The sequence below is a fragment of the Pelecanus crispus genome, chromosome 12 (assembly GCF_030463565.1).
Source record: "Pelecanus crispus isolate bPelCri1 chromosome 12, bPelCri1.pri, whole genome shotgun sequence".
NCBI lineage: Eukaryota > Metazoa > Chordata > Aves > Pelecaniformes > Pelecanidae > Pelecanus > Pelecanus crispus.
Window position 1 is genome coordinate 19193828 of NC_134654.1, and position 25977 is coordinate 19219804.

The window sequence follows — 25977 nt, forward strand, 5'->3', positions numbered from 1 at the left end:
TGGACAGCAATATAAGCAAATGCAATTCTTTGTAACAAGGGCAGTTTATGTGTTCTCTCTAAATTTCTTGAGGTTCATCCTGACCTTGCAACTATCCCTAAAAGAAGTACTATTTTGAAGACAAAAGGCTATTATTTTATAATGCCAAAGAACGGCTTTGGCAAATGAACAAGTAGGTCCATGATATCAAAATTAATCAGGAGCATAAATGTTGGCCAAGTTGAAGTCTACTCAGTTTCATAGACTGGTCTAACTAAAAGATTTGGTTTATTTTCTCTTAAAATACTTGCTAAACACATACCAATCCTAATTCTGATCATTTACAGAGCATATTGCTGTTGTAGTACAACATTCAAATATCTTTTTTCAGAGCTGAATTTAAGAGCCAATTTCAATAAATTGCCTATTTTCGTAAATTACCAAAGATTGCGTGCCCAAATTTAAAGACTAATGACAAATTAACAATGTGCAATTGTTTAAAAATTTGGAAAACAAAATACATGAATGCACCTTTGAGCATTTTCCTTTCTACATCTCTATATATAGCATTTAGAAGTTAACCCAATTAAACACAACAGGCTATCTATAACTTCTCAGTAAATAAACAGATTGAGCAAACAACAAACTTAATTTTCTCTCAACAAAAGCACCCATAAAAATACAGTTCAAATAACTTTACAATCTCCTCTTTCTTAAGCTGTCAGACTACACTCGGCACTAAACCTGCAATTATATTTACACACCTCTTCCACATGATGAAAAGCACTTTCCAACAACACAATACCCAGAAACAAACCTTAGAAGATTTATTTTTTTTAATTTTTTTTTTTTTTTTTGGTGTTAAGTGATTCTAGGTAGTTCTAGTTTAATAAAGAAAGGGAGCAACAGCATGCTGGAACAGGCCTAAGAAACATAGCTATGAATGCAAGACACAGACTGTGTGGAGACAGATACAGACTGTGTACATACAAAAGTAACCATTTCTCTGGAAAAATATATTAAACATAAAAGTGATGTAAGAATTGGAAGGAACACTCAGCTGTGGAGTAGCCTTAAAAACACTAACTCTCATGTGTTTCGGTTTTTATTTCTTAAAATTATTCTAAGGATATTTATAGAACAAAGACAGCATTTGATTTTCACTATGTTTCTTGCCACATGCACCGCAGTGATTCTTTTTTCCTACAATACACACCCAAGAATCAGAAAAAAGAGAAAGAATCAACAATGACCTTCCTTTTCTCTCAATCTTACTTCTCAGTATGGACCATGTCCGAATTTAACAGACGACCTATTTCTGAAACATGCTCAATGTACTAAATTAGGAACAGAATCTATGCCAAAAAACTGCACATGCATTTCAGCAAGAAAGTTAAATGGACCAGTTTCTGGGTTGTGGGTTTTGGTTGTTTTTTTTTTTTTCCAGTAGCTTCAGTAACAACTTATTTCTTTGCTTTTCCCAGTAGAAAGTATTTTTTGCCTACATTGTTTTAGTGACAATTGAAAGAGGTCTCAGCTCTTTTGCTAATAAAAATGTTTTCTAAACATTTCAGTTAATCAGCAATAATGACAACACTACTCCTCAAGTGTATGCAAAGAGGGTAGCCAAAGGCATCCTTTTTGCTAAAGATTAAATAAAAATCCCTGTGAGAAAGTGAACAACAATATATTTGACCCAGAGACAGGTTTAAATTCTAGTCACCTGCTCTATATATTTTATGAGGCTATTCCATACTTGCAAATTTAACTTAATGCTTTTGAGACCAAACTTATTTCAACTTAAGAAAAACGCGGGAACAACTAGACACAGCTTTAAATGCTCATTCACTGGTTAGACTTCTTACTGCCTAGTAAAAAAGCCTAGTACATAATAATGAGCAACCAGAGTCCTACAGCGCTGGGGTGGGGTAAGGATGGGGGGCAGGTAGATCTTCGCAACATAGGCACAAGTACCAGAAATACGGAAATACATAAAATGTATACTTGACAATTCCTCCAATATTCCATGTAAGCATGCATATTAAAACATCTCCCTTCTTACACTACTGCACTACCTTAAGGCATTATCTGCCCTGTGGGCATCTTTTGCAAAAAAAGCAAGGGCAGCTTACTCGGATAAGACTAAAGCACAGATTCCAAAGTATAGCAGAGACATGGTGCTCTCAAATGTCGCTCAAGTTCAGAAAAAAAACAAAACATGCCCCCCAAACCAGGAGCTTTGACTAATCAAAGGTACTGTATAGGTTATAAATGTGCCAAACAAACTTGGAACTTATAGTCAGGAACTACATTAAACCTAAAGGTGTTACTGTTACAGTTTACAACATTTCACATGCTGAACTTGAAAGGATGGCGTTATTAAAGAAGACACAATATACTTACAAATCCCTATTGGTTAGAACATACAAACACCCGAATATTATCAAAAGACCACATCTGTCAATTGATTGAATATTTGTAAACAGAGGTTTTTTAATAGAAGCATATTTTTTATAGCTGGAATTCAGCCAGAAAGCAGACGAAAGAATGTGTATGAACCAACAGATTTTCTGATTAAATTGCATTAACACAAACATATTACATTTACTTCCAAAATCAAAGTAAGGAACATGTTCTAATTTGATCAGAATCAAGTTGGTTTTGGCATATTCTTTAGTTATACAATGAACTAAACAAAAACCACAGCACACCCAGAGGGAGAGATCTGATCAAACATTTAGTCTGCAGCAAGCTGGATTTGATTTTACTCACCGTTTAAAGTGTTTACAATAGTTTCATGATGTGCTACCACAGGACGCTTGCTATAGAAGAAACTCCTCTACACAACCCACTTAAAAAAAATGGGGGGGGGGGGGAAGAGTAGTTTTGCAAGCTGTCACTCTAATACCTCATCTACTCAACTATCATTCTTCCTTCATAGGGTGATGCCATTCGGAGTAGGAAATGAAACAGAGCCACCAAGATTGATCCAACAGATTCCTAAAAACAAATGTTTACAAAACATCCATGTTTAAACAGTTCTATGATGAAAGGTGTATTAGGTATCTGAAGTGATGAAAACAAATTGCACTATTTAGCTGGCGTGCCAGTGTTGTATTTTATGTATTTCAAACAACTATTCACAGTATCCACACGTCAATAATTCTGCATGTTTACTGATTATGACAAGTACTTGCATTGTGCTTCCTACAGAGCAACATACAGGAGGACACACGGTGTGCGATCTAGGAAACTGCAGCACATGCGTCACAAGCAAAATGTGACTCATGATCCTAATTATTCTTTTTTTTTTTTTTTTAAAAAGTTCATTCTGGGTTGACTACTGGAAAACAGACAAGAAGCATCAAATAATTTCAAACTACTCCCTAGGAAACTCTTACTATCTCTACAGCTCCCAGCAAAACAGAGATGTGCTAATCTAGGCGCTACCTCTAAAGAGTTTAGCAACTTTGTAGGGTGCCAGGTATGTGTCTTGCGGGAAAACGTGCGAAGTCTAGTTTTGTCATATCTGTGTTTCTAATATTTTCTGACTTCCCCTCAGTGGTTCTGTCTGTACTGCAGGGAAAAGCTAATTATACACTTGTAATTCTGCCTATATGAAAATACCACCTAATTGAAAATGAGGAATTCCATCCTGTCGCCATCTGGGGAGCCAAAACATAGAAGTAGGAATTCAATCTCCTCCCTGTACGTAAACCCTGCCATGACACTGAGTGCCTCAGTATTCTTTGAATTATTCCGGTTTAATTGTCTTTTAAGAACCAGGACAGAAATTAGACAGAAGCTGCTATCCTACTGTTCTTTTATCAGCACCTCCAGATTTTACATTCAAATAGATTATACGGGTTTGGCACTAATAACCCCCTAAATCAGGGTAGTTACAACTGTCGAGTTCAATTCTTTTACACTGACACTGAACACCAGTTAACTTAAGGATCCCCCTACATTTTAAACATTTTAAAATAACAACAGGGGAGAGTTTTCAAACTCTTGTTGATTTACTGAGAGCCAAGGAGAGCTTCAACTTTTTACATTAAAAAGGCAAGACCCACAAAAAAGAACCCAGGGATCATCTGGGAGATTGCTTTTGTCTATTTTTGACTTCAAATACTTTAAATGCAAGCATGGGCAACAGCGTAACTTGCCTCAAAGAGAAACTGAGGTAATTAACAACACCTGGACCACTAAACAAACCTTTTTCAACTTAGCCTGCTGTACTGTCAGAGAAAACCAAAGATGACATTATTTGTACTTCCTTCTCCTCCCCTATTTTGATCAGTGAAATAACAAAAAAAGATGGAAATTACAGTACTTCTAGACGTCCTCCCTTCCATGGAAGGGAAATTTGAAAGTAATCCCTTTTCTAATTCCTCTTACCTACCTACTTATGGTCTTTCCCCATCACTCCAGTAAAAATGATCCTCACGGCCAATTAATTTATTTATACTTCTGGTAGAAGATATGCACACTTTGAAGCTTAAGTCACCAGTAAGATTACTACAGTGCACGTTTCCAGGCCCACTTTTGATTCAATTGTATTTTAAAAGTCAAGCAAAAATTGTTTTTTTACATCATTTGGATAGAACCACAGAGAAATTGAGTTTGGAAGGGACCTCTGAAGGTTGCTAGCCCAATCTCCAGCTCAAAGAAGAGCTAACTTGGAAGTTAGACCAGGTTGCTCAGGGCCTTGTCTAATCAAATTTTGAAGCCTTCCAAGGACAGAGTTGGGCAATTCATTCCTGTAATTAGCCACTTAACAGTGAAGGGTTTTTCTCATTTGTCCAGGTATAATTCCTTGGTTGCAACTTGCTACCGCTGCTCATCCTCAGACTGTGAGCCTCTCGGCACAGCCTGGCTCCATCTTTTCTATAACCACCCTTTAGGCAGGGGAAGACTGCAATTAGATCCACCACTGGGCTTCTCTTGGCGGGGGCCGGGGGTGTTATCAAGGTCCTTTAGCCTCTCCTCATATGCCATATGTGCCAGTTCCCTAAGCATCTCAGCAGCCCTCCCCTCACCCCTCCAGTTTGTCATCAGTTTTGTTTGTATGGGGGGCCCAAAACCAGACACCGTTACCACCCAGTACAAGGCCAGCCGCCATCGTCACAAGAGTGCACTGCTGAAACGCATACAATCTCTTCTCCCGCAGGGCCTCCCAGTCCTCCCCTGCAGAGCTGCTCCCCAGTCTGTCATTCCCGGCCCCTACCCACCCCAGACACAGGATTTTACATTTGTCTTTGCTGAACTTCACAAGGTTTCCATCAGTCTGTTCCTCCAGCTTGTCAGCGTCCCTCTAGATGACAGCCCTGCCCTCCAGCATATTAACCATTCCCCATCCCCAAATGGGCATTATCCACGATCCACAACGGGTACTCTCTGTCCCATATCCCACGTCACTGATGAACAACAGCACTGACCCCAATTCTACAAGGTCAGAAAGCCATGCAAGGGTACCACTTTCGCTGTGTCGTTCTATGTAACATCTGTAAATTAAATAGAAGACCAGCATGTCAAAACTGGGTGGCATTCAAGCATCCGTAAGAACACGGTACTTGAAAATTACCGTTTGTATGACTTCCTGTTAATGGGTAAATTTCAGTATGAAAAAACAAGGACTACAATTTCATCTTTTCTCCATTTGCTGCTTCATTTATTATTGATTTCATCACAACGGATTATTAGAAAATTAATTATAAGTTAAACTAGATCTAGCTATTGTTTTTAACCAATTTTTAAATAAGCAACACTTAAAAGATGAGGCTTTACAAAAACAACTAGAAATACTATGGAGGTAAAAAAAAATCTCAAGAAGTTGAAGTACAATTAGATATAATTTCAGCCTTTGCAAAGTCTGTGTATTGTGCCTTCATGTCCTGAGAAAAAGGTGCATCTCTAAAGAAAAAGCTGAGCTTGGTTCCACTCACAGATCAAACACACACACAAAACACGAGGAAACCTGTAAGAAGAGATGCAACTCCATGTCTTGGAGATACCTGAAAGAAGTAACTTCTGTTAACTTGGAGAAAAGCAACAATTCCCATACCAAGGAGAAAGTGGCTGCTTCACTCGGCCTACCCTTTTCCAAAAGAAACATAATTACATTTCTAACTTCCTCTTCTGAATTTTATACCAAAAGGTTTCTGATTGTTCAACACCAAGAGCAGGCATACTAAATTATTCACATCCAGAATTTATTTTTAAGACTTTGGGCTGTGTTTAATTGAACTGCAAGTCAATACTGCAGTCCATTTCCAGAATAGAATCATCATCTTTAGACCTAAACAGAATCAACAAAACCAAAACTCAATAACTGAGCTGCTTCAAAGCAGAGTCAAAATTTTAAGATAATCTTAAAATACCCAACAGTTAAAAATCTGGGTTTCCAAACTAATAATGAAGGTAGACATATAAATCCATCCAAACAGTCATAATATTAAATAGCTGCCTGAAAACTCCCAGCACTAAATGATTACTAATAAAGTATAGGTTATTAGAAACAAAAGGACACAATTTTTTGTAGCAAGAATCTCCTTGACTCTAATTTAAACACAAGTAACTGTTCAGAGATTTGTTTTACAAAGTCTTTTCTAGGATTACATAAAAAAGTGCTGCTGTAAAACTTACTCATAATAAGAAAAATGCTAACAGCATAGGAAATTTTATAATGGATACACTGAAAAAAGGTGATCCAATATATTCTAATACTAATCAGATTATAATTATTTTCTTACCATCTGAAACAGAGAGAACTTTCTTGATGGGCAATTTTTTATATAGCTGCTTGTTCATCTACATGAGGTATAACCTTGTGCTCCTATCAGAAATTTTAGCTTTAACATTACATTTGTAAAACTGTCTATGTTGTTGGTAATAGAAGGAGTATCCACTTTTGTCTATCGATGGGGGGGAGGGGGAGTAGGAATCAAAAAAATGTACTTTAAAATTTATATTAAAGAAACATAAAGCCCAACTCCTCTACTAGCTTTTTATAAAGGAAGTTTTTAATGCTCTTCTGCTTGCAGTTGACCACACCCTGTGCAGCAATGCGAGAAACTACCCCAGCAGGAACACAGCACCACTTCCTACAAATACACATACACATTGTGTTAGGATGGAATCCTCCTCCTCCATTTTACACTAAGTCTTGACTTGGCTAATTTACCATAAATTTACATTCAATTATGTTTGGCCACTACCAGTCGGGACACTTCTAGAGGTTACCCAAAAAGCAACTGCCCTTTAAAAAGTGGCAGCTTTTTCCTCTGGGGAGTGAATCATGACCTCATGTGTGTTTCCCTTAATTCTCTGTATCCTTTGCAATTGATTTCTGTTGACCAGAGATCAATAGTTGCAAAGCATGTCCTCCATAAACAGAAAATGTGAGGGCTCTATAGTAAGCTCGACCTCTAATACTGTAAGGAACAACACACCCTCAGATTTTTAAGCCAGCAATTAGACTTTTTATTCTATGTACTGGGCACGCTTTTCAGAAATATTTGTGTGTTTTTTTGGGTGTACCATCACTGTCTACACAGTGACATAAAGCAGTATGAAAAAACCCACCCTAAAGAAAAAGATCACTGATCTATCCATACACTCAGATGTCTTAAGATTCAAAAGCAAAGACCTATGCATCATCAGAAGTGATGAAGCACTGCTGTAGCTTCATGTTAATTCAAGTTGGCCAACAAAACGCTTTTACCAAATTCTAAGCAAAGGCTGGAAATACGATCTAGTTGTAAACTAATGGCTCTCCGACAGGAAGCCTATGTTACATACTTCCCCACTCATGTTTTAGCAAGTGCCTAAGTAGTATGTAAAGTTGTTAGTATTCATTACAGGAATGGTGCTAACCTGTTTTCAGAAGGATCTAGAACAAGCCTGTCTGCATCAGAAAATGATCCTATGACAACAGATTATTGATGACGACAACAGGAACAGTCCTGAACCACTAGCAGCAAATACAAACTGAGTAATAAACACATGTTCTTGTCTGAAATAGTGTTTAATTCTTCTTTCCCACTTAGAAAGCTAACTTCGTAAGAAAAAATGCATTTTTCACAACAATTTCTCTAAGGGCATTTTAAGAGTCAAGGCTGAAAAAGATGTGTCCTGAAGTTGTTCAACTACAGCAAATTTTGCTGCAAATGTAGATGGTTCTGTTAACGTCTTAAAGCTGGTCTCACCCCTCCCCTGCATTATTATCCTACAGAAACAAGCATTAACGGAAGTGTTACAAATTTTCAAAGGTTCTTGGTTTAGCAGTCAAACATTTCACTTTCTTTATGTACCAACCACACAAACATTGGTATCGATCAGCAGCAAAAACATTTAGGTTATCCTACAGTCATGGAAATCTGCTGTGGTTAATTAAAAATACATATCTGAAAATCACAAATTTCCCCTGCATTCTCCTCTCTTCTTAAAGGGTAAAATATTTAAACCAGCAAGAAGGAAAAAAAGAAACAAAACCAAACACAAACAACCAAACCAAAACCTAAAGAAATTCAATACAGTAGCTCTGCACAGGCTGCAGGAACCGAGAAAGAAATTGGCCCGCAGGCAAGAATGTAGGCAGCAGTTACTGTAGAAACCAAGCTCTTCGTTGCTTTTCTCTAAGCAAAAGAAGGACACAAAAGAACTGGAAAACAGCGATCGATGGGAAGCAGCTTATAAAGCTGCTTGTCACATCTGCTGCAGGAAAACCAGACACTAATTCATTAAAACTGCTCATGTAATGCCTCTGGAATTTGAGGCTCCCCAGCCTGTGAATACAAAAGAAACTCCGCCTATGGAAACACTGCATTTTCGGGTATTTAGCATCTCTGTACACAAAAGCTGTATGTAGAGTCAGGCTGTGCGATCTCTACCCTTAAATTTTGTCCTAAATTATAAAAACAAATTAAAATTTGTCCAAAAGATTGTGTGCCTCTATCTTTGCCAAATTTCAAATAGCTATTCCAACTCCCAACAGAGCATACATAACTGTATAATACAATAGTTTCCTGTTTAAAAAACAGAAACAAAACACTTGCAACAGGAAAGTAAAAATCAATCATCATTTCTTCTTCCTTCCAGATAACTGCATTTAACGATGGTTTCCTATTACCAAATATGCAAGCTCAAACTTTCACCACAACAGTAAATACCATTCAAAAACTTTTCATAAAGCATATGATTTACAATCATAGCTGAGCTGAAGTAGACAAACCAAAACCACTATATCCTTTATTACCAAGTTAGCTAGTTACAGAAGTGCCTGGCATTTCACCCTCGGTTGTGGGGTACTCATAGGGATGCAAAAGTTCATACGGAAACACTGAAGTTATAATAGTATTATCCAGTGCTAAATAAAAAGCTATCAGCAAACCAAACAAAACTGCTTAGAGCCAAACATACAGCACTTGGCATTTTACTATTCCTTACAATTAAAACAGTAGGGGGGAGTACAGTGAACAAGTGCTGTCATGATGTGTTTTGACGCAAGCATAATCATAAAAAAAGCACTTATGACTCACACATTACTTTAGTAACAAAAGACTTCATTTATTACCTCATCAGAGACCCGCACTCTATTGCAAAATTATCCCAAAATTCCCTAATCATTACCAAAAGAACAGCTACCCACTGAGGCAAGGCTGCAAAGGAAAAGAAAAAAAAAAAAAGAAAAAAAAAGATTATTCCTGAATCAAGGAAGCAAAGTTTATTTTAGATGAGCTTTTCAAGACAGAACTCTGGCTCTAAGAGCAGAACAGTCCTTTATTTCACACAGAAATCCATGACTAACTCAGGCCATTGAAGAGTGACAAAAACCGCTTCCTACCAACTCTAATTTTGAGTAGACAGCAGTGTTTAATTTTCCCCTTAAATCTGCCTGTCTGGTCAAAGAACAGACTTTTTTCAGACTCCTCTCAAAAAGCTATGGGCATTAATTACATTTCACAATTACCTACCTAAAGATGTTTGATGTCCAAGGGCCATTCCATCCTTGCTTCACTTTGGTGATACTGCTGGGCTGGGCATCTCAATGGAATCAAGATTTTATATTATATTCTGGTATCATTTTTTTAACCATCAGAATGTGTGTTCAAACCAGTTTTCAATTTTTCTTCTACTTGCAAATTCCTAGAACTTTCCTAGTGAAGGTGCAGACCCTCTAGAAATTTTATATGCATGGGCTGCTCCGCAGCATACATGAACTTACTTTCCTTAATCACTTGTGTGGCCACTCAAGAACCAATCAAAAGTCCAAAGAGTCTGAAAGGCCACAAAGCAAAGCAGCTATTTAATCTAAAACAAATACATTGTTGTTGGAAAATATTCCTCAAGAACCACTCCTCCTGAGCTATTCTTCTAAGACCATGCCAAGTTCTCAAATTGTGGGCTGTTGTAAGGGGCAGCAGGAAAGCGCAGAAGGATAAAAATGAATGAAAATAACAGACATGATTTAACAAGTCAGGTAGCCGTGCAAGTGGAAATCTGTCCAGGAATAAAAAAAAAAAGACTAAATAAAAGTCTTCATCAGAATATATGTTAACTATTGCCACTGTACTGATAAAGGAACAACAGTATAGAGAAGGAAAGGGTATAGCATACAAACATGAAGCATGGGATTAATTTCTCCAAGCATAAACCTGTACCTGTGTTAGGCATCTATCTTTACAGTGAGTGAAAATGAACAGATGCTGAGTGGTGTACATCCCATAGAAGGGAAAAGCCTAAATTGGTGTGGAGCAATCAGGTCTCAGGATGCCTGGTTTTCACTGAATTTAAAGGGACTCTATCTAGGTGTAGACACACACATGCACTCTCACTCACTCACATACCCCCCCAACAGTAAGCAAAATGAAACCTACTCCAAACACCACAAATAAACACAAACAAAGTAATCAAAAATACAAGCCAAGATTCCTGAAGTATAGGTACCAGCCAGGCTCTTAGCAATAAAAGCTTGATCTTGGGGATGGTTTCATGGGACACAGCGATGTAACAGCTCAGCACTGCCAAACAGGGCAGGCTCTTCCCTGCCTCTTGCACCAGTTCTGTTCCCAGCTACATAATTACTCCACCTACCTACTACCAGGAGCCACTGGCATCTCCAGCTAATTTACTAACCCAGCAGAAAACTCCTCTAGCAGAAATGTAGACGTTTGCTGATGTTTTAGTAAGTTTAAGTCATCTCACAGTCTAATCTGTCTTCAAAAAGGTAAAGTAAAACCATCACACCTTAATTTAATAGCTGTATTGCACTTACTACATAAAAAAAGTTTTAGTATGCAATTGGTCTAACCATTCTCTTTGAAAGGTTGAAATTTGAACAAATAGAGAAAAATAAGCTTCCAGAAGTTACTAGTCATAAAAGGAAGTGCAGAACTCTGTTTGTAAATAAGAGTGCATATTCAATGCTTTTGAGCAGAATAAAGTTTAGTTAACTTGGGACCTTTTAGCTTGACCAAGAAAGTCAGTATTCTGACTGCAGATACTGTTAACAGACTGGATTATGACCACTTAAGTCAAGCATTCCTCACAAAATTTCTACTGCTCTAAAGATGTACATGTACTAGTGTCCTGGTTTCGGCTGGGATAGAGTTAATTAATTTTCTTCCTAGTAGCTGGCATAGTGCTGTGTTTTGGATTTAGTAGGAGAAGAACATTGGTAACACACTGATGTTTTTGGTTGTTGCTGAGTACTGCTTATGCTAGTCAAGGACTTTGCAGCTTCCCATGCTCTGCCAGGTGCACAAGAAACTGGGAGGGGGCACAGCCAGAATAGTTGATCCAAACTGCCCAAAGGGCTATTCCATACCATGTGACGTCATGCTCAGTATAGAAACTGGGGGGGGTTGGCCGGGGAGCAGCGATCACTGCGTGGGAACTGGCTGGGTATTGGTCGGCGGGTGGTGAGCAATTGCATTGTGCATCACTTGCTTTGTATATTATTATTGTTATTATCATTATATTATTATCATTACTATTTTACTTTATATCAATTATTAAACTGTTCTTATCTCAACCCAGGAGTGTTTCTCACTCTTACTCCTTCAATTCTCTCCCCCATCCCATCGGGGTAGGGGGAGCGAGCGAGCGGCTGCGTGGTGCTTAGTTGCTGGCTGGGGCTAAACCACAACAACTGGAAACTACACTAGGAATAAAACTCATCAGAGTAATGGCAATTACGTATCATGTATTAGTAAATAACTAAGACATTTATATATTCCCATATATACTACTTTCAAGGTCTCAACTAAAATTGACTAAACATACTGCTCTGCATTTCTGTAACATCTTCCATTAGAAAACACTGAAGTATTGAACACACATGAGCATAACACATTAGATCCAGCATTCTTTGCACTCCTAGGCACACCAAAGTTTAGGGATAGTGGCATTCGCGCAGGAACAGCGTATGTAAGAAAGCCTGGAGCACTGGCAAAAACAGAATCAATAGCCCTCAAAACCAGGGAGAGGGGAGGCAAGTTAGAAAGGGAGAGAACTAGGGTGTTTGCATTGCAGACAAAGTAAGCTACGTCAAAACCCAAGGAATTAATTTTAAAAGGCAAGGCATAGCTCTTGATAAAAAGTGCTAGAAAAGAGCACTAAAATTTCATCATCCCCCCCTGCCTCCGCCCGTGAAGTATTATCCCCATTTTTAAAAACAGATTAAACAGATTTGTGACTTGGCCAAGTCATTTTGGCAAGCGTGCAACAGAGCTGGGAACAGAACATATTTTTCCCCAACACCCAATCTTTGTTTAAACCACTGGATCAACCCTTAAGTCTTCCTTCTCCTACAACCGCTTTAAGAGGCAGAACACCAGGTGAAATACACATCTTCAATAAAAGGGAGATTATTTAATTAAATAAGACTTAACTATTTCAACCAGAGTTTGTTGCACAGGAGTAGCTGCTTAAGGGGCAAAAAAGCCGTGGCTGTGAAGCCTACATGGCAAAATGTAAAACATGCACGTATATCTTAAGCAATATATCACATCCTCCCAAACAGACCTAAAAGAATTTTCATTTCACCAGTCCTTTACCATTACACCATGAAAACTGCACATTACATGCATACTTTCTAATTAAAATCTATACAGTTACATACTGAAGAATTTGAAAAGTGTTAAGCTACACAGACCTCATTTCCTACGTATCTATGAGAAGCAGGATTTTTTTTTCCATTATCAAACAGAAAAAAATTAAAACAGTATTTCAAGTAATTAGAAAAACAAAAATAAAGCAGAAAAGGCTAAAATTTATATTCTAAATATTGAAAAAAGTATCTGGGGAAAAAGGACTCTTCATTTGCTTTCCTTGAGTAATAAGCAAGAGTTCCTCATTCAAGATGATGAATAGTTGTCAAGCTACTAAAACTGTTACTCATTCATATCTGTTACTTGTACCAGCGCAGAAGAACCTGCAAATGTCCCAGCAATACACAGCTGGAGATGCTGAAAAGTACGAGTATGTCCTACCCGCTTGCAATATTTAATTCTGTTTTTCGTGTTATATCTGCTATTTTTAATTAATCATACTCCTACACTGACCCATACCAATGTAACAAAATTGCAAAAACTTCCACTGGCCAAAAAAGCCAGTACTAAATTTTTTTGCAATAACCAAACTGTTTTGGAGACGGAAATATATGGCAAGTACTATCTTCACTTTTCTTTTTATTTCTTATCCTATTTAAATAAAGAGCACTGCTGTACACTATTGAACTTGTTTGTACTTTAACTGCATTCTTACAGACAGGCGGCAGAGTTCACAATAACTACATCGATCCCATACAACAAAAAAATACTCTATGGGAGGGCAATGACAAAATGCATGTAGTCTGGTTGTATAAACCAAACCCAGTCTGAGTTTTTCTGATACTAAACCAACCATGTCTTGAGAGTAGTTTCTTTTGGTTTAGCTTCAAATTCCAGACCTTTTTTTATTATTATTCTGTGATTTAGCTTTTCCAGACCATTAAATTTTCTAAAACCAGAACATCAAAATGGAAAAAAACTGGTCCCAGTACATAATGCACTATTTCACTATACATCACTTGCTTTAAACTCTAGTCCTTCTTTGAGATATGCTAGAGCCAAACCAACCTTGTAGGTAGTAACTAACACAGTATTAAAGTCTTCCTGAATAAAAATTAATGTTGAGTCCAGTCGTCTTTTCCTCTTGTGCAGCCAAATTGATACAGTTAAGCTTATAAAATGCTTTGAAATGCTGAAAAAAGCAAGCTGCGATCAACTCCAAAGAGGTTCTTGTACAGCTACACAGAGGAACATTCTGCTGAGCTGCTCAATTAATCCTCCCTTGATGAGCAGAAATTTGCAAAACTTTCGTAGGTATCTATATAGATATATAGAGATACATATATAAAGCTATGTGTCTTACTTTCACCCCCCTCAAACGGAAAATGACATTTGTCCAAGTCAGGCTTCCCCAGCATATCAACTGAGCTGAATGGGGCTGTCAAAACTGTCATATAAAAAAACCCTCCAAATTATTGATTAAAAACTCCCCACCTTCCCCTCCCCACACATCTATCTGCTGGACCTTCTCTGTATCAGAAGACCATTTGCTGTTACTGTTTAATTTCTGTCACGCACAAATATTGATTGCTATAAAAATCATAAATTTCTGTAGTGAAATTTGAATGTAGGATTGCATATTTAAGAACAACTTCATCAGTCATGTGATTTCTTCAAAATTCCACTGCAGAATCCACTTGTATAGCAAAGCTTAAAAGATGCAAATGAGTTCCATGCATATGCTACTGCATGAAAAAAGAACTGCAAACACTAATTTTCACAGTACTTAAATTAACATGTTTCCATTTAGACTCGAAAACCAACCAATATTTGAAAGATTCAGATTTTTGGAAAGATTATGTTGAAATGAAATGTTAATCCCTAGCTATAGAAAGCGCTTCCTAATTTCCATATATGTGTAAGGCATTATACGACCTTCAATAATGACAAAAAAACTTTTATCCTGAGAATGTTTTTTTTTTTTTTTAATCTGTATGTTAGTACAGGAAGCACCATAAAAAATGTGGCATTTACCATAATATCCAAGGTGGCCCCTAAGTTAAAGTTATCATAAATACAGAAGTAGCAACAAATACATATTTGGAGCCCATTTCCCTCATTTTTAACTCAAACATCAAATTATTTTATGCTTTTAGAAACACCCATCTGGAAAAGTAAAAGACTAATATTCCTGGTTTTAAATTCTATTAAAAAAAAAAAACCAAAGCAAAGCAAAAATGGAGAAGAGAAGAAAGATTAAAATATGAAGATCTAAGAGACATTTTAACAATTCTGGAGGGCATGACCATGGCCTCATCCTGTGCTCCAATAACATGTACACTTTTCCAGTATAGCGAGAACAGTGTACAGGCTTTAAAGTCAGAAAAGCTAAAAACTAAGACAACAGACACCTTAGGTGATTAAAACCAATCGGTATAAAACTATGTTTAACATCCTTCCCCCAAAAAAGAAAGAATCAAGATATTTTCCCCACATATTACAAGTTTTTCATTAAATGTTAACTTTAATGCACAAGTTTGTCATGGTTTTTAGCAAGAGTCAAAATAAGTTCACTAGATATTTTTAATCTACCACTCCTTTCATCATCATCAGGAGTCACATCATGAAGACCTTAAGAGCACTAATTAGTTCAGTTACAAAATTGTATCTTACAATCAGTTTTGTGCTCTCTCCTGAGAAAACAACAGTCAGCTTATATGAAAGTGTTGCAAAAATCAGTGACTTTCCTGTAAGAACTGTAACGGCAATGAGACAGGGCACCATCACCTGATGCAGAAAGCTTGAAATGCGATACAAAACCCTTAAATTCTCTGGCACTGCTCAAAAAACAAAACTCAAAGCTTAACAGAGACTACCAGAAACTAGTTATCAAATATCTGGTTTTGCAGATATTTCTGTGGTGAAGTGCAAAATGAGGACCATCAATCATACGAACATTTTGGAAACTACTAAAAATAGTACAAGCACAGTTTTGCTGCTTTTTCAGTCCAACTTCATTGTCCACAGTGGTCACACTTTACTTATCTTTTTTTTTTATTTCTTCTTCTGAGGTATGTGGATAGCATCTTTGACTATGAACTTACACTCCCGCAGAAGCAGTGTCCAGAAACATTATGTAGCTTTTTTGCCCGTGGACTTTTTTGCCAGAGACTTCTTTGCTAAGTGTAGGGCTTGTTAGGCCCCTCAGTGAGCTCATTCAACTCACTAATGCAGCACCAACTAACCCAGCAAAACAAAATTTTTAAGAGGAAAATAGTATTCTCTGGGGCTAGCAAAAGAACCAGCTAACAAGGGATCTAGTGGTGCCAGAGCCAGTGTAAGGGGGCGGCTGGACCCTGGAGCCAGCATCAGGAATTAGAAAGAAGGACCAAAGCCTTTCAAGAGCAGAGAACCTTTAGATCGGCTCAAATGCTGGTAAGACTGCTACGTAAGGTACTGTGAAAACACTTTATCAATCTTACTAATTTCTTCCCACCTGGTAATGGAAAAAACTGCACTTCTGACTGGACAGAAAACTAATCCTGAGCCCGCCTCCCTCCTCTTCCAAGGGATTGTTTTTCAGGCCTACCAGTAAACTAATCTGACTTGAGCACACAATGTGAACACCAGAGGTAACACGGGACAGAACAGGATGGTTCCTTCAGCTCTAACTCCCAAGTAGCTTGTTTTAACTAACCTTGAAACCAAGGGGTTAGCTACAGTTTATCTTCATGGCCTGAATCTTATAGTCAGGTATGCTTAAAATGATGAGATGAAAGTGCTGTTCATTTTGTAATAAAACTGTACCACTGTATAAATCTAATGTGAAGATTGAAAAAAATCCCTTTTAAAAACAGGAACAATGAGAAAGATACTTTCAATCACTGCAAATGCTTGAAAAATAAAGTTTACCAATATACTTAACATGAGAAGCAAAAGCCTTCTGTAACAGTGGATCCTTTAACTCAATGCACTGTCTCCAGAGGAAAAAAAAAAAAAACCCAAAAAAAACCCAAACCACACAAATTTAAGGGAAGAATCTATATAAAGAAGTATGCAATGTTCCACATGTTACCTACATCGCACACAAATAATTAGAGGTGATGCATTCTGAAAAGCTCACCAAGTCAAATTAATCGTGTCAACCTGACCCCATCAGAGAGGTAATACTCCCTAAAATGCTATAAAATGCATTGCAAAGATGTAATGTATTTGTATGGACATTAAAGTTTTATTTACTGTTGCTCCCCAGTACTCCCCTGTCAGTCTGGGTCAGTGCTCACTCTGACACTTTGTACCAGAATCCACAGTACAAAGTTGCCGCAACTGAAGAGTCACAATCAGTCTGGGAACTTGAGCTGCGATCAGAAATGGTTTTAAAGATCAGAACAGGCCTATGAAGCATATGCTTAACACCATTTATCTAACCAAAGATGACAAGGGATGATGGAAAAAAGCTGCCATTTCACAGATGTTAAACGCAATGGTAAAAAATTTATACAAAGAGGAGGTATCACAGCTAACTAATGAATATAGACCAAGTCCCAAAAGATTAAGTATAAGGTAATTTTATCTCTCAATTTCAAGTTGAAAATAATCAGACTAGTCTCCACAGTTTCAATGACACTACCACATGAGATACCAAAGACCGCATCCTGAAAGAACTAGCGCAAAACAGGGGGGATGGGGGTGGTAAGCACAGCAGAAAATTTTTGAAATACAGAATCAATAGCAACAGTAGAAAAGAAGGAGAAAAAAAGAAACAAAAGGCTCGATGTTTGACCCTGACAGAAGAAAAAAAAAAAAAATCCTAGAAATAAACAGCTTGGAACACAACCTAAATAATTCATGACCTACACTGAAGAGGGGGCATGTGCTGGTCATATGTTCAGCGTATGTTACTGGCACCATTCACCAGCATGTTCCATGTTGTAATAGCTTGAACATTTAAATTTGAAATGTGCTGCCTTCAGGGACGACATGATCTGGGCAGCCCTGACGAAACACACACCACTCAAAATGAATACACGCTAATTTTGGCTTGCAGGTTATTACTCCATACTCCAAACAATGCTTTGGTTGGCACTAGCTCATTTGAAGAGCTTATATTAAATATAACCAGTGGTAGCATGAAGCAACTTTTAAAACCAGTAGACTCAGTTTATGTAAGATTATATAAAATGACTATTGTAGTATCTGTGATTCTTAGAGGCAGCTTTCTGCTTGGATCCATGCTACGGATTATATGTGCATACACTTAAAACTTCAGAACAGCAACACTCGCTGAAGTTGTGCACAACTTCTCTACGCATTCACAATCTCAAACATCGCAATATGTAACATGATGCAGCCCGTTGCCCAGATGACAATAAAATGCAATGGTGTAGTTTTAAGACTCCAAAACATAGGGGAAAAAAACCCAATTCAGTTCAAACATGCAACTTCAAATACCTGCTTTCTGTAACAGCCAGCTCTGCCTCCCCACTCTGCTGTCACTTCCTTTTTTGTGAAAGTTATACCAAGAAAGTTGCTTCTAGTGCTGACACATAGAGATCATTTGAGAAAGGATCACCACCTCACTACTGTATGCTAATTTCTGAGCATATCAAGCCTTTCTGCATTCAAACCAGCAGCTATGATTAGATCTATTTACTTCCTTTTAAATACCCATCCTGTAGTATCTTCATTTTAAATCCCCTACAGCAATTTCTCTTTCCTTTGTATTTTTGTATTAAATCATTACCTGCACAAGTCAAATCCTGTCTCCATTTAGAACATCTTTAAGAGGGTTATTCTAATGACTTAAAGATGGTGTGAACCATCACAATACAAGTATCTAAGGACCTTTCGGATTTAAAAATAAAAGTCTCCTTCACTCAGTAAAGAACTTTATCAGCCCAACTTCTTGCTCTCTCTGTATCAGACACTGTCAGTATGTTCTCAGTCAGCAATTTATTTACCACAAAATGTCCCTATAAAAACGTAGGGTAGTCAAATATATTCTCTTCTTTAAATCTCTTGGGGAAAGTTTGAACAAGCAGCTACCACAAAGACAAAACAGTCATCAGTAGGACAAAATTACATTAGTGTAACACATCCAGTAACCAACACTTCCTTAATCAGAGCCCAGGGATCTCCAAGTTGAAATGCAATGTCACTGCAACAGGCACCTAACTCCCCTGGTACTTACCTACATTTATCTGAAAGTAATTAACCCTAAACTACTCAGACCTTCAAGATAAGAAATTTAACTGGAAAAACAAGGAAAACACCTACTAACATCAAATGTTGTTGCAAAAGAAAGAAATTGCAGACACAATAGTTTACCTTGGAGATAAGGGACGTAAACACATTTCAGTGCAAGAATGGAATCAGAGTAAGTATTACGAAAGTTACCAAAAAACACATCCTGCCTTCTCAAGTCTCCCCAAAAAGAGACTTGGGCAACACGTTTCTACATTGCTGTCTCCCATGTTCATTTCCACAATTGCAGGGTTTTTTTCTTAATTTCAGAAGCTGTAGAAAAGCCCAATTTTTACAACCAACATTTCTGATTAAACTACCAAATTAGATTCCTCAGAAACACCTTCCTCGGCCTCTTCTCCCTGTCCGCTATCCTGTTATTTCTCCAAGTAGTCAAAATCACACTCCCTGACATTATGGTTATTTTGTATTCTATATAACCATGCTTTTAAGCTTTTCAGATTAAGTTCAACTATTTTATGGCACAATTCTAAGGTACATTCCAGCTAACACAAAGAACACACATACACAAATGAGAGTAATGTTTTCTTCAGCTACAACTAAGCCAAAATAACTCTAAAACACTAACCCAAAACTTAAAACTTTTATAGAATTTTACTTTATCCTTCTGATTGAGAGCTGAATTATTTACATTCACATGCTGCTTTTTTTTTTTTTTTTTTTTTTTTTTGGCATGGTTTGCATGCTTCTTTTCTTTAAAGGCTTAAAAACACCCATTTTGCTGATAACCTTAGGTAATAGTGAATAACCTCACATAAGAATCTTGGGTACTTACTAGCCCACAGCAGACCAAACTTATTTATAGCTAAGTAGCAAGCTGGGGTTACTGATCTCTTCCAGGCTCAACAATCTTCCAACCTCAGAATAACCACACCATAAAACAAGCAGGGTTATTTCACTACTGACAGAAAACTAAACATTTGTGTACCAGCGTGTGCTTGCAGATGACTGCTCTGGCTGCCTGTACTGCAGTAGACAGTAAAAGCTATTCACAACAGGCCAAAATGCATGAAGGAAATTTAAAATCTTGATCACAAATTGCTTTCAGAATTTAACTTACATCTTTAAAACACTGAGACAGGTGGAAGGATCTGAATTCTTCTCCCAACTGTGAATGAGGTCTCCCATTTCATCTTCGGACAAGTTTCTTTAACATTTAATTAGTGCCAATTTTTTCTATCTGAAACAGGTGGTATTCCCTATATCCTATGATGCAATTAAGGAAAAATGACTATATGAGAAAACAGCACCGTAGCTCACACAAAAAGCTTCAAAACAGAAAACTGCTCAGAAAAAGTTTTTAAAAGTTCTAACAGAATTCTGGCAGAATCTCAGTTTTAATGAAGAAAGTTTTGTTACAGAAAGCCTGGACACTCATAGAATTGCATATTCAAGCAAAGACATGTAAAAATGAAACACTTTGAGAAAAGCCTGTTTCGTTGTCAGCTTGCTGCTCACTGTTCCCTCCATCTCACCCCATTCCTCTGCTTAACCACTCACAAGAACTTGTACGGTTCAATCAGCTCACAAGAACTTCTGAAGTCACTACGTGTATTCTGCTCAAATAGCGGCACTCCTCAGAGGCCAGCTGTCCTTCAGGAGGAAAGAAAAAAGAGAAGGGATGCATCTAGTCAAGAGCTAAGTAATGAAACAGGCAAGAAATTATACAGCTTTGAACCATAGACCGCAGAAGGTTATTTTGTCTTGCTAGTGTTCACAAGGCATTTGAGCACTGTTAAACAGTTCTGGAATTTGCTGATAATACAGACTAGTTGTATTTCTCAGCTTTATGGACAGACCAATACTAGGAAAAGGCTTTAAAAACAAAGGCTCGAAATTCAATTCAAGAGGATAAACAACTGAAGTTCTACTGTGGTTTTTACCTATTGCATCTCTTTCCTGTGTTGCTAAACGGGCCTGTCATCTGAACATTTCAACTGACATACACACTGTGGTTTCCAGGTCCAAAATGTTTATAGCGATTATCAATATCTAGAAAGCTGAATGAATAATACTACAATCAACCACAAACTGTGGAGCCCACCCTAAACTCAGAAGTCAGTTCTGCATTCATTTCAGAACCCACATTCACAGGAGAGGGTAACCACCTTAAACTACTGCATTTATTCTTCCACTGAGTGATGTAGCTACAAAAGTCCTGCCAGGAAAAAGGCTGTACTCTAACTCTTGATGGTATCATTGGAAGTCAGACTGCATGAGGACAAATTTCATCATTCTGTGAGAATCTTATTACCCAATCTAGTCATTTTAATAAAGTTACTTAAGAATAGATTGCACACTCTTCAAAGCAATGTTTTTGTATCATTTGAACAGCATAACAGTTCACCATTTGGCTTGCAGCCCCTAATGCAACTAAAAAGTGAATACACTTAGTAAGATGAAAGGACAGAACCAAAGCTATCAACCCCTCTACCCAATAAAAGAATATCCTGGGTCACATCTACACACACACACAATGCTTCAGTTGGTTACCCCAAAACAAGTGTATCAAACCAATGACCATACCAGACAGATCAGGCTGAACACCTAGCAGAAATCTTATCTGAATGAACCTAGCCCAGTCACACCCAGAATATTCACACATGTAAGGAAAGGAAATAACTTGCTTCCTTTAACACATCTTTGCTCAATACATTATTTAATGCTTACATCTGTGGAAGTTATAAACAGGATTTTGATTGATGATAATTTATGTAATTCACTCCTACTAACTTTTGTCAGCACCCAAGTCCACTGAATACCACACTGGAAATGAAGGACACTTTTTGTTATAATCTGCTCCTCCTCCAAATGATTGTTTTTCTTAAATGTTTCACCTTATCTCCTCTGAAGGAAGTTTGAGAGTGACAACGAGAAGACAATTAGATCAGACCAGGGAGCAAATGCACAGCTACTTTCAAACCTGCTACCTAAGTAGTTTTGGAAGGCTGGATCAACTGAACTGATTTCTTGACTAGTAACACATTTGCCTTAAATGGCAGTCTGTTTTTACTATCCTGCATAAAGAAGGGAAAGAAAAAGCACTCTCTCAAATGACAGCTTGGGGGTGGGGGGGCGCTGAAATGTTTCTGCATCCTATCAAGCAGAGACCCTCAAAAGACAACATAGGAAATCCAAATCACATCTGATCTACCTGGATAGTCAACTTCAGCAGATTTACATATTTCCTGAAAAAAATACTATGGACATATGCAGCCCATGCAATAAAGGACATGTACAAAACAGAAAGGTTTTTACAATTCCCTTCAAAATATTTTTTCCTTTCAGGCAGATGATAGAATGCTGCACAAACTCTAGTCAGTCACTTGTCTTACAGGTAGAGAAGTCTGCTTTCTGAGACAAAAGGGCTTTTGGGGGCGGGGGGTGGAACGACACAACACATGACTCCAAACAACACATAACATTTTAAAAAAGTGCCATCCACCTCCACTATACCCTTAGTGTTCAATTTTCCCTAGAGCCCGTGACTTCCCTAGTCTACAATATACTCCAACCAACAACTGGACTAATGACCTATGGAGCACAGTCTACCTTTAAGCAGGAGATGCGATGATTTAACATATGGAATGAAGACTATACATTAATTCTGTCCTCTGCTACGACATGATCCACAGCCAAGGAACTTGTACCCTTTTTCTCTAGTGGTTTTCTGTATGTATTCACATTTTATGCAGGGATTAAACAAAGGGGCCAGAAAGCACGTATTAACCAAAGGTATGACACAACTGAGTCATCTCAGCATCCAGTCTACTTACGACTCCATCTTTTTTTTATTTTTTAACTTAAAACAAATACTTAACATACCCCTTTAGCAAAAAGCATGCTGTCTCAAGAACTTTCAGGATTTAAACATTTTATATTACATTGCAAGTGCTTTTTTAATACACCAAAATTATTTTTGGTCTTCTACTGTTTTGGATCTTTCTCTTCCATTTTTATTTCATAGAGCATAACGGCTCTTATAACTGCAATTCCTTAATGTATGATTCCACAAGACACAGCAAGCCGACTGTTGCCCAAAATCCGTGCAGGCCCACCACATACTTCATGCCAGCTCCACTGCTTGCCAGACCTCTCTGTGGGCCACATCAATGCAACAGAAAACCACCCAAAAATAGCAAAAAAAGCAGACATCAGCAGCTTGCGGAACATCTGATGAGCTTCAAGGCCAGCACAACCTGCAGTCGGGAGCACTGCAGAAAACAAGACCTTCCCCTCCCATGCTCTATTTCAGCAGCAGTGAAACACTCAATTAGCTCAGGTGCTCTGAAAGCACAGCCCGTTTCTAAAAAGCGAGACCCCAGGTTTTTCTGAATCACATTTCCCAAATTAAATACCAAAGTTAGAGCCTCCTTACATTCTGTAGGGATAACAATTATTTCGCAGCCTCAGCTCTTAAACTTGAGGTGATCTTCAACTTTTTTCAATTGTTTTTCAAGCCTCCCAGCACACCCTTTGATTTCTCCTCACATAACTACAAACCCCACTAACATCCTGTCTATATCCTAAAGCAAAACACATTGGCCTACGTCCTCATCTTTCCCGCATAGTAACTGAATTCTCCTCCATTTTTCTTATCTGTACATGGCACAATGGTAAAATCATCTTCTTCACCATTATCCTAACTGGTTTTTTGCTTGCTTAAATAATCAGCTTGTTCTGGTTCAGATTTGAACTTATCCCCACACAGAATTTTGCATGAGTACATTCAGCCTTTTCTTGTCTAAGCTTCACTCTTTTTAATCTTATTTAAGTCTCTGTCTCCCCTCATTGCTACACAGGCCTTCTTCGCCTATCTAGAAAGACCAGAAGATAGCAGTATCACCTAAGGAGGGAAATTCTTTTCTTTAAGAGTCAGCTTCCATCATTTATACTTTCCAACTACTTTCCTTGTGTGTTTACTGCACTGACAGTGTAACCAACAAGTTTGTCTACTACTAAAGAATGTAAACTGTGTTTATATGCCTCGTCTGCTCAAATTATATTCTGCCTAGAACACCCCAAATATGTCCATAGGACAATACAAAGTGATAAATCAATTTTTTCATGTATTCTCAGTCTTAAAAAAAAGCAAGGGAAAAAAAATCAAAACCAACCAAACAACAACAAAAAAACCAAAACAGGTAATTATGTGTTTGTATCTTCACGAAATAGCTCAGACTTTTATCTTGCATGTAGTACAACAATGTATCATACACTGTGCTAAAGACACTAACATTTCAGGTATACATTTTTTGAGGAAATTGATGCTTTAATGGAAGTTAAACTACTTTTTCCCAGCTGTGACAGGGGAAAAAAAAGATGAAAAAAGGAAAAAAGGAGGAGTAAGTTAAGCAAATTATTTGCTCCCATACTGCAACATGTCAGTAAAAATCAGAATTTAAAAGCAACTTCTAGCAACACATTAGTTCATCTGTATCATCGCTGAACCAAAACCACACATTCATCTTCATTTCTTCAAGTAATTTAGAAAACCTGAATTTAATTTCAGTACAAGGTGTAAACACTTTTTCCTATTACATGCTAACCTGACTTCTTATCAACATGAGAACTAAGAGGCTTATACCTCATGAGCTTTATCTAAGACTTATTTGAAGAACAAGAATTTTCAAAGAATCACTGTATATTATACAAAAATTACCTTTGAAACTTTATGATGTACTCCAATATGAAGACAAAGATGATAATGAACAAAAGCAGCAAAATCATTTGCATGCGAGAACACTGCTGGCAAGTGTAAATAAACAAACGCCCAAGTAGATGTTTGATGCTTTAGAAGCAATTTTAATTAAAACCCAAGCCAAGTACTGACTCCTTGTTAAAACACATAAGAAAAAAAAAAACTCTCTTGCTATAACTCAATGGGTGATTATTAAAAAAGGACTTGAAGAGGAAGTAAAGGCTGAACAGCTAAGAAGCTTCACCTACTTGTACCTCTTCTAGCCCTAAGCCATGAAATTTCATCCAACCATACCTATACTGCACCTAATTACCAAGTCTGACTACAGCAAGGTTTATTTTTTTGTTTAAAGCACCTTTTCCAAGAAGGTATCTATTTTTGATCAGCAGAAGATGGTGAAATGGAGATACCACCATTCTTCTTAGTAAGCCGTTCCAACACTGCTAAAAATATGCGCTTAGTTCAAACCTTGAGAGTTTAGTTTACAGCCTCTGGGGTTTTCTACCTGCATGTGACCCATTAGCAAGCCTTTTAGTACTCTAATTTGTCCCTACAAAAGTGTATATACACCAACCCAGCCATCTTGCACTCCTTTTTGATAAGACAAACATATTGAATTCCGTAAGTCCCTCACTATTTGGGATTTCCTCCAGCCTTCAACTCTTGCAGTTTTGCAATATTCTTTAACACAGATTTTGATTCCAGAACTACACGATGTTCCAGCACCTCTCAGTACTCCCTGATACAGCTCCCCTATTTCCACACAATCACCACATCACTCTGCTTTGACACATCATCTCAGTAGAGGCATCTAATGATTTCTCTACAGTCATGACTTTCAAATGCGCTCTACTACTGCTTTTCAGAACAGTTTCCTACCCAGTAGATCCGGCCTGCATACCTTCTGAGATGCCTTTTTTTTTTTTTTTTTTAAATGAATTGACCAAGTCCATTTTTCATCCTCTTATTTGTGAGGACGAT

At 37.6% G+C, this 25977-nt stretch overlaps 1 protein-coding gene across 2 annotated transcripts in view; it reads right to left on the minus strand.

Annotated features, from left to right (window-relative positions):
• Positions 1 to 25977, minus strand: part of FOXK2 (forkhead box K2) — a 49200-nt gene that overhangs the window by 14934 nt on the left and 8289 nt on the right. Inside the window, exon 1 of one of the 2 annotated variants that reach the window (XM_075719863.1) lies at positions 2888 to 2993. The exons of the other annotated variant lie outside the window; for it this stretch is intronic. Within the exon in view, the coding sequence (XP_075575978.1) occupies positions 2888 to 2892 (5 nt within the window). The 5' untranslated portion in view covers positions 2893 to 2993. Of the gene's footprint in view, positions 1 to 2887; positions 2994 to 25977 lie in introns of those variants that run through there. 2 annotated transcript variants of the gene reach the window in all.